This window comes from Cryptomeria japonica, chromosome 6, assembly GCF_030272615.1.
Source record: "Cryptomeria japonica chromosome 6, Sugi_1.0, whole genome shotgun sequence".
NCBI lineage: Eukaryota > Viridiplantae > Streptophyta > Pinopsida > Cupressales > Cupressaceae > Cryptomeria > Cryptomeria japonica.
Window position 1 is genome coordinate 278,323,278 of NC_081410.1, and position 13,343 is coordinate 278,336,620.

The 13,343-nt window shown below is 37.5% G+C and overlaps 1 protein-coding gene across 3 annotated transcripts; it reads right to left on the reverse strand.

The window, feature by feature from the left end:
- Window positions 1-351: 351 nt before the first annotated feature.
- On the reverse strand, window positions 352-6,183 carry LOC131062628 (uncharacterized). 3 transcript variants are annotated; one of them, XM_057996337.2, is made up of 3 exons: window positions 6,090-6,183; window positions 1,356-3,683; window positions 352-1,172 (listed from the first exon to the last, which is right to left on the reverse strand). In XM_057996337.2, the coding sequence occupies exons 2-3, from the start codon at window positions 3,264-3,266 to the stop codon at window positions 996-998; spliced, it is 2,088 nt and encodes a 695-aa protein (XP_057852320.1). In that variant the 5' UTR covers window positions 3,267-3,683; window positions 6,090-6,183; the 3' UTR covers window positions 352-995. The 3 variants fall into 3 exon arrangements, with proteins under 3 accessions (XP_057852320.1, XP_057852319.1, XP_059063325.1); XM_057996336.2 differs by having other exon boundaries at window positions 5,847-6,146; XM_059207342.1 differs by having other exon boundaries at window positions 4,100-6,146.
- Between the last annotated feature and the right edge of the window lie 7,160 nt (window positions 6,184-13,343).

Consider the following 13,343-nt stretch of genomic DNA (forward strand, 5'->3'; position numbering starts at 1 on the left):
ATATATTTTAGAAAATGTGTGTTTTAATCTCTTAAAAAAAAATTAAGCCATAAATTCACAATAGTAAATATAAAATACAAAAGAAAATCAAATCACAATAGTAAATATAAAAAATTTAAGCCATAAATTCACAATAATAATAACATTTTTGTAAAATATATAATATTTTCTATTATAAATTTATTGTAGAGTAAAGAAACCTGATAAACTTGTACAATAGAAATAGTAATTGATACAAAAACTAGAAAAGCAGAAAAGAAAACAAAGATAATATGCAGTATTTTGATGAATAATAGAAAGTAAAGACAAGACATAGTATTTTCCTATGAAGAAATTCTTTCAAGTGAAAAGTGCAATAAAAAAATTTTACTATCAGAAAAACTCAACTCTTCTCCAATACAGTTTCACTTCACCTTTAAGCATATGCCCAACCTTTAAACATATGCCCATATAAATAGGCACAGTAATTTTACACAAGAGCCAATACAGTAGTTGCCCCTGCAGGTGAGAATACAAAGAAGGTTGACCTGTTAATGAGAGCACAAGACCAATAATTGGACCTGTTAGCTGGAGCACAAAGAGCCAACGGCTATGTGGATCCCATGGCTTCTGATTGCTCTGGTTCTAATGCCTCTTTAGCTTTTACCCTTGCGAGAATGAGAATGGCTGACAAAACTTGTAGCGGGAGAGGTTATTTAAAGCTACTTTCATAACAGTACAGAACATGTTTCACTTAACAATCTAACAATTCAAAGAAATCCACAGCCTGGCACAAATGTAATTTGATAAAATATCAAGGAGTGCGTTTGAAAAATACCAGCATTGGCAGAAGATAGTTCACTCATTCCTTTTTTGATCTCTATATTTATACACGTGTGCTGACTAAATCAATAGCTACATTGGCTACCAGGTCTGCATTAAACCACTTCACAATGTTAATAATGATCCCCCAGTGGTGGAAGAGGTGTATGATTCAGAAAGCATTAGGTGTCCCCTCAATCAATGTCTTTCAATGACTTCCTTGATTCATTCATAACAGGATCTCCAACATGCATTAAAGCCACACAAATAGAGAAAGCCTGTAAAGCTGATAGCTGTGAGTGGAAGGAAAGAATATAGAGACCCTCATCAACAGGTTCTATTGTGAATGCAGGGGTATTTTGTTTTCCTCCCTGCAATGAGGTTACATAATCAGGCTAAGCTATTCCCAGTAGTGAAAAAAAAAATTCTTCGAGTAAAAACAATGAAAACAGGAAGAAATATGATATGTATGTTGAATAAGTCACCCAAAAAGGGCAGACTACTTGCATAAGCATGCCATGCTGGCAAGCAATGTGAGAGTTAGAGAATTATACCTTAAAAAGCAAAAATGATGAATGACAAACATCTATCATTGGATCAGCCATAATAAATTCATTTCTATTCTGCTTCTGGCCATGAAAAAGGGTTATTGGGCAACCAATATCCCATCCGCCACAATCACACTTCCCATCAAGTCGCCATCTTTCAATCAAAGATGAAGGACGGCTTGAATCGGTTAATGGCAAACCATGTACATCTGCTGGCACTATCGCTGTCACACTTGTCTGATTTTTCTCTGCACAAATTAAGGGATCCTCTGGCTCTTCAATGTTGCATCTATTTCTGCTTGGAGGAGAACCTGATACTAAAATGTTGCTGCACTGTGAATTGCAAGATTCAGGTTTTTCTTCTTTGCAATCAAGTTCAACTTTTGGAGTTGAACCCGCACAACTTTTCTCAAGAAATTTTAAACCCCATCCCCCTGAAACTTTTGAGACAGCAACTTTTTCACTTCTTCCTTTCACACTTTGTGACTGTGAGGAAGGGGTAGAGATCACTATAGCTGCTAATTCTGACATATCTGAGTTGAAATAGTTTTCCTCTGTAGCTGTATTTTCATCCACAGATTGTGGTTTGAAAGAATTTTGCCGTGAATTATCAAACCTCGACTTTTTCAAGTCACGTACGTGCACCATATGTCCTGGATAAGGCATTTGAAGGAGGAGGCTGGAAACAGGAAGAAGGGAGGTTGTTGATGTCGGAGACAAAACAGAGGAATTTATACTTAAAGTAGTCGAGCGAAATGACTGATCAGGATAAAAAATGCTCTTCTCTTCCAGCCTTGTTGGTGTTCTAGGAGTCCCATTGGCGGGTTCTATGTCTGCAGTTGCACTGAACAGAACAAACTCAGTTTGGACATTATCTTGTGAGCTGCTGAAACTCTCAACAGGAGGTAACGATGAACTGGAGACTCTCATCCGCCCCACAAGATCGAGTGCGTTCTTGTCCTCTATCACTGAAGATACCCATCTGTTCTTGTTACTTGTTTTCTTATTATCATGGCTAGAGTGAAATGTATACATCCAGTCCAAATCTTCTCTGTCAGTACTCTTTGCTTTCCATGTCTTTGCTACCAGAACCTGATAAGATTCATTCAAGGAAAAAGTATAATAGGGAAGGCCATTCTTGCGCACACGATGAATAAGACCCTGTGAGAGAGATGCTTGAGATGGTGAAGTTGACGTGGTTAAATGACTATCGCTCGATTCTTTGACAGAAACTAAAAGATTTTCAGAAATCTTTTCTTGATTTGGGGCAAAAAGCGTCTTATATTTTTTTGAGGCATACGAGACCGGCTTGCGTGGAACTCCAACTTCTGAAGCTACATTTGACTGATTTTCAGATGGTTTGAATACATTACTAACTATTTTTGATGTAGGATAGATGGCTCCAGGGGAAGCAGATACAGAATATTTGCTTTTAACATTTCTGGCTCTGGCCCATATTTCTGGGCTCCAAAGCGGAATATAAGAAGACCTACTTTCAAGATTTCCATTGTCTGCATCAATATGACATGTTCTTACTGTTTCTTTGTGACCATTCCCTAAACAATCTGTAGATATATCCTGATTTTCTAATATCTTATCTAAGGACGATTTGTTCATCAAGTTCGAACTCCAAGTAGCATCCGATGAATCCAGAGAAGGATGAAAAGAAAACAGTTCCCCTTCATTTCTACTAGAAGAGAAAGGTGAGGTGGACAATTCCAAGGTTGACAAGGGCAAGGATGTTTCTCTTTCAGAATGAACGGTCAGGCCACCTGCTGCCACTCCTAAACTAGACCATTTTGCCAAATTGGACCAGTCCTCTTTCTCAAAATGCAGAGCTTTATTCTGAAAAATCTTTCCACTCTTCATGTTTTTGAGAAGAGGAGCTGTTGTATTCTCTTTAAAATTTCGTTCCATACCACCTGCCAGGCCACAGTACTCATAAGAAGGTTTACCAGGAACCAAGATTTTATCAGCCTCTATTGGCAGGTTGTCTTTCAAATGCAAGGTTTTAATGCACTCTTTAACATCTCCATGTCCTTATACCGTTCCAGCATAGTAACATCTTACTTAAAATGAGACAGCATCACTAAAGGCTTAAGATGAGAGCTGCTACCCAGATTACAATCTGAAGTGATGCCAATTGAAGGACCCTTAACTAAGCTACCATCATCCACCACCTCCACTATTGTCTACTGATTTCCCATCACTGAAAGATTTGACTGTTATCTGACATGATTTCTTTAATGGAATAAGTCCCATCATAAAAATCCAACATGCTCTGGTTCTACTCTGAGAAAGTCATTGATTCTGTTCAATGTTACAAAGCCTGAACTGTACAACAAACACTGTTAGATAATAATTTCGGGAGCTTTAGAAAGAGTAATTTTCAATAAAAAAGAACTGCAAACAATATCTTCAATTACACATATTTGCTAGATCAACATGAAATACTTGAACTCTTGGAAACAAAATTGTTGTTCCAGTTGAAGCACTCTAGTGGTTACAAAGATATTTGAAGTTATATCCCATACTGAGCTAGAATCTTAATATGAATAAGCACGAGTCATAAAGAATAGGGCAAAGACAGAATAACCCACAATAATGAAAGCTGCTATTTACAATCTAGGCAGTTCTACCTATTGAAATAAGGCTTCTATGGATCTACAAAAGAACATAATAAAGTCTTAAGAGAAAAAAATCAGGTTAAACATGTTCTCAACAGTCGTTCCAAAGTTACAGAGACTTACATTTTAAATTTCATTGAACAGCTTCTTCTTGCTGGGAGCAACAAAGATCTATATTATCTGATGCAAGCAACTTATATAACTGCAATGCATTTGCTGTGCAAAACCCATTATAAAATGAAGTTTCATTTGGAGTAGTTGGTATGAGTTTTCCCCTGCTTTTTATTGGAGTAGTTGGTATGAGTTTTCCATTTTTTTTATTTTTTATTTTTGAGTAGTTGACATGGGTTTTCCACAGTGTGTATGATTATGTTTGATTTTAATTGTGTATGTTTTATTGACTTTTCTTAAGAAATTTACATTTTTCTATATAAAAAACATTACACACACTAGTCAAACATTAATTTCTTAAAAAAGTTGCAAGTGATTATTTATCACTTTTGTATATAAATGAGGTTATAAAAGAGACCAGTAGAGAGCAGGTAGTTTCAAGTTGAAATTTCATTCTGTCACTTTCAATAGCGCATCATACTAATAAAATTCAGAATTCATGTACCAAAGTGCATCTGACTACTTGTATTTGGGTCCAGGTATGGATGCAGGCATTGCGAGTTTTGGACCAACTGTGAACTCATGTAGCCAACCTATGCAGAACAGGAGAAGTCTTCTTCATTTTCCCACTTTTGCATCCCATCAAGATAACTTGAGAGTCTGGATGAAACAGGGGAATCCTGGCAATTAATTCATTATGATTGACAGAGATTTGCCTAAACACTAAACTTATTGAAGTTAGAACTGTTCCTGTGTTGTATAATGGCATTGGGAACAAGGTTTGCTTCAGTGATATTTCAGATTTCGTACCTCAAGTGATTGGAATGCAGATAATTTTAATAGTTCTTCACTCTGCCATCAATATTTTTACAAAGTACAAACTAAATATGTATGAAAGAATAGGCAATATCTGTAGCAATTCAAAACAGGTAAGCAGATAATTTTAGTAGTTCTTGACTCTACCATCAATATTCCAACAAAGTACAAACTAAGGGCGTATGAAAGAATAGGCAATATCTGTAGCAATTCAAAACACTTCAAAAAAAATGCATGCAGTCTAGGCTTTAAAAAAAGAGGTGGGTGACTGATAAAACATGATTTCTGAAGAAGAGTCAATAAGATCTTCAACAGTGGAGCATAATTTTGAAATGCCTGTGATTGCCCTAAATCAAACAGACATCCATGAGATTTGATGTGTGCACAAAATTCATATGGACATTGCCAGGAGCCTGCACGTATGTTAGATTATGGAATTACCTTAATTCTAGTTGAGGTCTGTAACAGGCATAACCTAATATTCACAGTAGTTTGTTTATAGGGGTGTCATGTAAGAATGTTGAAGCCTATTACTTATAATTTGCAGCTGTTGGAGAGGAAGTAGAATTGGAACTACCTTGCGGATGTTTTCATGGGAAGCTTCCCATTGGGTATTCTCAGAATACTAAGTAAGAAATTAGAAAGCAGTGATATTGAATTTCTTAAAAGCTTTGAAAGCTTCTGTATTTGACTTAATAAATATGTCATCAATGTTTCAGATTATACTCCATGATCTATCATCAAGATTATTTATCACAATTTAACTGTCTTCATCACCATTTCAATACTACTGAGTTTTTTCTAAAATCAAACTCTCTCTTTGTAATCTCATTGTTTTTTATTCTGTTTTCTTCTTAAATAATCTAAAATAAGAAACTTGCAGAATGAGTTCTCTCTCAGCTAGAATTTAGAAGATAAAAAGAGAAACCAAGATAAAGCTTACTGTCTATTAAAAGAAAATTGAGCAAGCAATCACGTGATGGACTGATCATAATTTCGAATTTTAAATTTGGGCACTTATCTATTGGAGAATTGATTGTGATAGTAAATTCCCGAGTGCAGAAAAAAATCCTAAATTTGCAGGCAGACACGACGAGCACTCTGAATCCAGGTGTCTAAATCCAATGAGAATGAAAGGAAGTACGCAATTGAATGTGAATGGAGGCGTGAGAAGAATAGAACGCACATTGCACAGAGGAGATCTTGTTTCTCCACATTCTGTGTGTCAGAATAATACTGTTGAGTCTATTATTGGACTAAATCTTAAAGCTGGAGAGCATAACAACGAAATTAGCGGAACAACCAACTTTGAGCCCCACAACTCATTTGGATTTAGGCGATTGGGCGGAATAAAGTTTAATTGACTTTTTGGAAGGATTATTTACGTCATGCTACAAGGCCACCTTTGGAAAAATGTTCATCTACCTTGGAAAACAAGGAAAATTGAATGAATGTGCCGTTTCTTCCGGCGGAGGAAAACGACCAAATATTCTCCGGCTTTAAATCCACTCTTCCCTAAAACCCGGGTGGTGCTGGTGGTGGTAACGTGGTTTGAAGGCTGCAGAACCATTTTATAATTGTGAAATTCACATATTCATCTCATTTTTTAATTTATTTTTGTCCTTATTTCGATGGAATGTTTTTTATGTACTATATTGATTATGTTTATTTATTTTTTATTTATTTCTTTAGATTTGTCATTATCTCTCATCAATTATTATATTTTGTCATTACTTATATGTACTTTTCAAGAGTATCATTTTGTTGTCTAGGTTTTTTTGGATTGTTGATCCTCAAAATCCGCTTTTGCCAATTTTTAAGGGCAGTTAGGGAAGTTTCACAGGCGTGGGTCACCATTTTGCTTTGAAGACAAGTGGCTTTTTTTTGCCTTCGCAGGAAGCTTCTCTTTCTTCGTTTTCTGTTTGCATGCGCTTTACACACATGGTGTGCTAGTGGAGCTTTTAGAGCCTTCTTTTCCTTTTGCCTTTGAAAACCCCGTGGTGCCAACACGTGGCACTCCCACGCGCCTTTGGGAGAATAAGAAGTTGCAGACTTGCTAAAATCCGCACCGTGCTAACATGTGGCACACTTGTACCTCTTCTTCGTTAGAGGCAACTAATTGGTCTCAACTTGGTGAGATCATAACTTTCTGCTCGATGCTCGAAATTTGAAACTGTTTACACCGTTGGAAAGGGCTTCAAAAGATCTAATTTTAGTCCCTTAACACTATGCCTACAACTATCAAGTTAAAGGACTTACGACAATTTCGACCCCAAATTTCCCTCTGAAGGCCTCCAAAATGCAAAATACTGAAACATAGAAAAATACCTAAAATATAGATTTCTCACCTCTAATCGCTCCATCACCTTTGCACGACTCCAGATCTCTTTCGAACTGATTTTGACATGTTTCTAACAATGCCTTGAGTGTAAATTTGCAAAAATGTAGATATTATCTATAGCTTTGGCGACTCACATGGGACCTTCGCCTACGAGGGTGAGAACCTTAAATCTCTGGATTTGTAGACCAAAATGCTAACCATGCTAAAAGGGAGTTTCCACCTTACTGATTTGTTCCATATATCTCAAATCAGTTGTTCATGATGAACCATAAGGGCACACAAATGCCAATGTTAGAAAACTAAAGCTGTCCATTGGGCATCTGGGAGGATCCATACAACATATGCACTATGGCACTTGGAGGAAAGCTGAAAACTAAAACATGCATTCTCTTAAGGAGAATACAACATGTGCAACTGCTCTTCTTGGAAGGGAAAAACATCTAACTATTATTTACATAATCTCCAAACTCTGAAAGGAGGTTAAACAAATCCATTGATTGGCTTATCAAAGTAACTTCCTTTTCTAACCAGCTTTTGATGCTCTACATGTTCTTGGGCAATCAATTAGAAAGGAAAAAATAATAAGCATCCAACAAACTGTTGGAATGTCCCCCAAAGGCTGGGAACAATGAAGCTCACCTGTTTCATAGTATTATCTTTTTGTATTGAATGGGTAAGAGAATCTCTCTCTTCTTGATGATTGTCCTCATGCTTAGGGACAAGCATGACCAAGGGCGACTTGCAGCTCTCTAGCTAAGCTAGATGTCAGATAGGGCATCCTCTTGATGTCACGACTCGATTCAGATCTTAGTTAGATTTACTTTGATATGTCAGATATTGATACTGTTGATATTTTTCATGTGATGACTTAATTAGATTATTAATGATGTTAGATGGTATTATGTTGTTATGATGATTAGTTACTATATATAGTGAAAATGGATAGTGAAAAACAACAATATTGAAAGACTAACAAAAATCCAACCACAAAACCCTAGCCTAACAATGAAAGTAATCCACCATACACAAATGAAGATACCTAAGACCATGCAAACAAACAAAATAAACCAAAATATAGCATTCACATGTCAAGTCTCCATTTCTTCCTATCTCCATTGATCTTGTTTAATATATTTGCTCTTAGATTTTATGTATACACAAGAGCTCAATAAAGAACGGAAATGTGGTTGATAACTTGATCGCAAGAAAGCTTGATCTTGTCATTAGGTGATTAGACGATTAGGGTTGATAATGAAGGAGAGTATCCTCTTATATAGAAGACACTTTAGGAAATGGAGGGATAAGATTAAAAGGTGAAGAGGATAAATGGTTGGCTAGGATTAAAGGGTAGGTAGAGGAAATAATTAAATGATAAAGGGGGTAGGTAAGAGATGAATGACATGTGTCATGGGTAGAAAAGGCTAATGAATTAATTAAATAAATAAATATCTATTTAATTAATAGAGGAAGTGGGATCAATTAAATAAATAAAATATTTATTTAATTTAGGAAAATGACAATTTAAATAAATAAAAGTATTTATTTAAATAAGGAAATGCTTAGAAGAGGATTAATAAATTAAATAAATAAATAAGAATTTATTTAATTAATAGAAGACTTAGGATAAAATAATTAAATAAATAAATATTTATTTAATTAGACAAGACAATTTTAGGTGTCTACATTTTGCCCTTCTTTGAGACAATGCAGCTTGTCATGTCGGCTCAAAGAAGATAAGATAAATTGATACAAAGTTGCCCCATGATGGGAATGATATGCCCCCTCGAGAGATTGGATGGGAAAACTGAAAGGGATTGCAGACGATCTCTTGATAAGAAAGAAAGGCTAGAAAGGATTGACAAGATAGGGTGACAAGGTCATGTGGGAAAAAGAGACTGACACGGGGAAGAAAAACTGACACAGAAGACTAGGGTTAAGTAGCCTATATGATAGGGCCACAAGGAAAACATCCTCATTTTCATTCACACACTTAAGAGATCAAAGTGCAGAGAGAGAGCTTAGAGAAGTCAGAGCAGTTAGCAGAGATGGATAGAGTTCACAGATTCGATCGAGTTCGGCAATATCAAAGACCGGATGACATGGGTGAGCTGGTAAGTACCTCGAAGCCTCTTTGTACATTTTTTCATTTATTGTTGTCATAAATGAATTTTAGGGTAGATAAATAAAAATGTGAAATCGGTGTTTTGTACTAGAAACATGTCTAGGTTAGTGTCAGGCACGTCTAGGCAGGGTAGGTGTGTCTAGGTTAGGTTTGGTCACATTTGTGAATGTAATTGTGTTTAGGTTTGATAGGGACGCGTCTATGTGCAGAAGGCACGTCTGTGTCACAAAGGCGCATTTGTGTAGGATAGTGGCGTGTATGTGATGTGCAGGTGCGTCTAGGGCAAGAAAGCATGTTTAGGTTGATAAAAACCATGTTTGTGTTGTAAAAACGCGTTTGTGTCTAAGTAGGGTCAAATCGATAGTTATGTGATGAACATACGTTGTCGATTGGATAAGCTACTATGAGGATACACTCAAGCAGGTGCCCCAAGAAGACAAACTGAGAGATAGGCTAGAATTGACAATTTTGTGATAAACATGCGTTGCCAATTGGATAAGCTATCGAGAGGATACACTCAAGTAGGGCCTCTAAATAGGATAAAGTAGCACTATGTGATAGACATAAGTATCACTAGGATTGATATGATTGGTTTGATTGGATGTAGGAGTACCTTCCCCAAATAGAGTCGTGGGAGAGATTCCCTATGACACATAGGTTACGACCAGAGTTTACCTTTGAGGAGCGGGCATCTGTTGAGGGTATGGAATTGAGACACATCATGTATCTGCCCGAGATTCGAGTGAATAGAGGATTACTGACTTCTATAGCAAAGAGATGGCACTCTAAGACCTGTTCATTTCATTTGTTGACTGGCGAGATGTATGTCACTTTAGAGGATGTTTACAGGATTTCGAGGATACTGATCCATGACGAGCTGGTGTTGTATGATAGAGAGGGAGACAGGGATTCACTGAAATGAGTCTTTGGTGACCTAGAGTTGGAGATGAGATTGGGTCATGTTAGCTAGGACGTTATGCTAGCTACTGGACACAGACTACCAACAGTTGTTGGAGGGGTTATTAGTGGTTACCTTTTTCTAGATAGAGTGACACAAGGTATGGCTATTGGCTAGGGGAGGACTCTAGAGACACTAGTGACACATCACACAAGGTATGGCTATTGGTTGGGGGAGGACTCTAGAGACACTAGTGACACATCACACAAGGTATGTGTAGGGTCTATGTGTACTAGCACAGTTGTATCATGAGCTTCACTAGTTTGTGCATCTCAATGGCTACGGGTTAGGTTGTGGAGTGACTATTACAGGTGTGTTCATACAATCACATTGTTGTGACTAGACTGGTTCACTTCAAAGGGAGAGGGCATGGATAGTCCTATGCATAATTGTACAATATGATCACTTCCCAACCACGGATTGGGAAGGTGGACTATTGGAGACAGGTTATAGATGACATAGATAGTGTCATAGATACCCTATCTTGACTGTGAGGATTGGGAGGAGGACGCCACAAAGCTACCATATGTTTTCAGGAGTAGGTACTTGATTGGGCATATGCCCTATATACTGGACAAGCATTTGATTGATAGGGTCTACATGCAGTTTGGGTGGTAGCAAAGGGTGCCTTGAGGATCAAGAGAGTTTGCATGAAAAGTGCGAGAGTAGGCTCACTAGGGGCCGATTTTGTCCTATGATGCTGCAGTTACATAGTTTGAGAAGATGGTTCCTATGCCATGGGATCTACTGAGGGATGTGGTTCACACAGGTACATATATAGTGTATGATGCCTATTTTGCAGGACATCCAGTACCGAGGTTGACAAATCTAGATGAGCCTGTGGCAGCGGAGGATGATGATGATGAGGATGATGAGGACAGGGGTGGAGGCAGATGGAGGAGGCACAAGAGAGGAGCAGCGAGGAGGGTGGTGAGGGGTAGGGGTGGACAGAGGGATGCTAGAGAGAGGGGTGAGGAGAGACAAGATCTATAGGGAGGGAGGCCACCGAGACCACTGAGAGGTAGATGAGGACATGTACTACAAGTTGGTGGACAGGTATAGGGACAGGTACCAGGGAGAGATGCATAAGGACAAGATAGACAAGAAGAGGGTTCTCAGGGTGGAGATGAGGAGGAGGATGAGATGCTAGTGATGTGAGAGATTGCAACAGGATAGGTCGATGAGATCGAGGATCTCGAAAGAGATGTGACTCGATTGAGGTGACAATTAGCAGAGATGTAGAGAGAGAGGGATCATGTCATCCAGAGATATAATAAGGCTGAGGAGGCACTGAGGGAAGGTAGGAGAGCAACTAAGGACACAAGGGCTGGATATGCATATGTCCTATGGGAAGGAGAGGAGATATCCTACTGGAGAGATCTATATTACGCAATCATTCCTCCAGAGCTGAGAGCTAGGAACTTCAACAGAGCTTCCAAGGTGACTACCATAGGAAGAGGAGACAAACGCCAGAAATTTCAGTGGCAGGGTTATGGGTCCTCCTGCATCACTAGGAGGAGGAGGCAAAGGAGGTGATCCTATAGTAGGGACTTCGAGAGCTCAGGTTCCTTTGAGGCCAGCTGACTCTGAGGGAGGATCTTCATCATAGCTCTCTTAGATCCAGTTTTTGTGTCAGTATTTTGTACGATGATGTAGACACCTTCAGGTGATTTTGTAGCCTTATGAGATATTGACATCATTGTATTATAACACATTATGATTATATATATATATATATATATATGAGATGATCTATCCTTGTGACAACTATATGCATGTGTTCCTATGTGATGTTCTATATGTTGATGCAGTTTGTGCATGTTCTTATAATGATTCTATGATGCTTATGATATGAATGCAAATATATACATGATGAAATGCAATATATTTTTGATCTTTTTTTATTTTATATGTTTATGCAAATGTGGATGTACTATATGTGGATGGATGTATGATTATTAACATGATGAGAATGCATGATGTGTATATGATTATTAATCAATGGTGTGTGCAGAATGTGATGTGATTATGATTTCTATATGTATGTATGAAATGAGATGTGCTAATATGTAATGATGTAGGTGCAAACTACATGAAATGCAGATATTTTTGACGTGTCATTATACTCAATCATGTGATAGCAGGCTACACAGACTTAGGAAGGACGATGGAGGTCAATCACAAAAGGGGAATGGAAGATAGAAGACATGGAAGTGAAAGAGCTTCTTGTGCTTTATCATCATTGAGCTTTATTATGGAAAATAGGTTATGACAACATAGGTATAGGCATGGAGATCACACAATTGCAAACAACAAATGCCCCAGTCACACTAGACTCACAGTGTCTTCATATCCTTGGAAAATTCATAGTATTACTAAGAGACAATCCACAAACAACAAACAATAGGTGAACATACTCCATCCTCGCCCTTCTAGTCAAAGACATCCTAGAGATATAATCTCTAGTCAGAGACATCTTGGAAAAGCTAAAAGACATGTCAACAAAAAGATGGAATCAAAATAAAGCTAAGACTTGACACCAACACATGATGAAATCTTCAATTTATTTGTGTTCCTTTCCACATATGTTAACATGTTTGATTTGGTCACAATGTTGTAATCTGATAAAGGACAAATAATCCTGAAAAAACATGTTGTTGCCAAAGTTTGTTAAAAGATTTGATTTGTTGAAAGCCTGTTGCTACTTGTGTCTCATCTGAAACTGACTAAATCCATGAAACTGATACTTTATTGCGAAGAAGATTAGAACTTTATTGTAGATTGGCAATGCAAGTGATCTCTTAATGTGGATTGTGAACAGAAAGGAGGAAGAAAAAGATGATACTCCTCAAAACATATGATGCTCAAGATACCACTTCCATCACTAGATTTAAGATTTTTGCCCTAGCTATAGATTGGACCTGATTTATTATAAAAGGAAAGGGCGAAAAGAGAGGTTTATTGTGAATGGCTAACCAATCTTAGGTAGATCAATAATAAGCCATGATGGGAATGAGTA

What these genes read in the sequence shown, in the direction of transcription:
- LOC131062628 (XM_057996337.2), bottom strand. Translation starts at nt 3,266, where the DNA reads ATGGAACGAAATTTTAAAGAGAATACAACAGCTCCTCTTCTCAAAAAC. An exon ending in CATCATTTTTGCTTTTTAAG is followed by an intron (nt 1,173 to 1,355) that starts GTATAATTCTCT and finishes ACCTCATTGCAG; the next exon opens with GGAGGAAAACAAAATACCCC.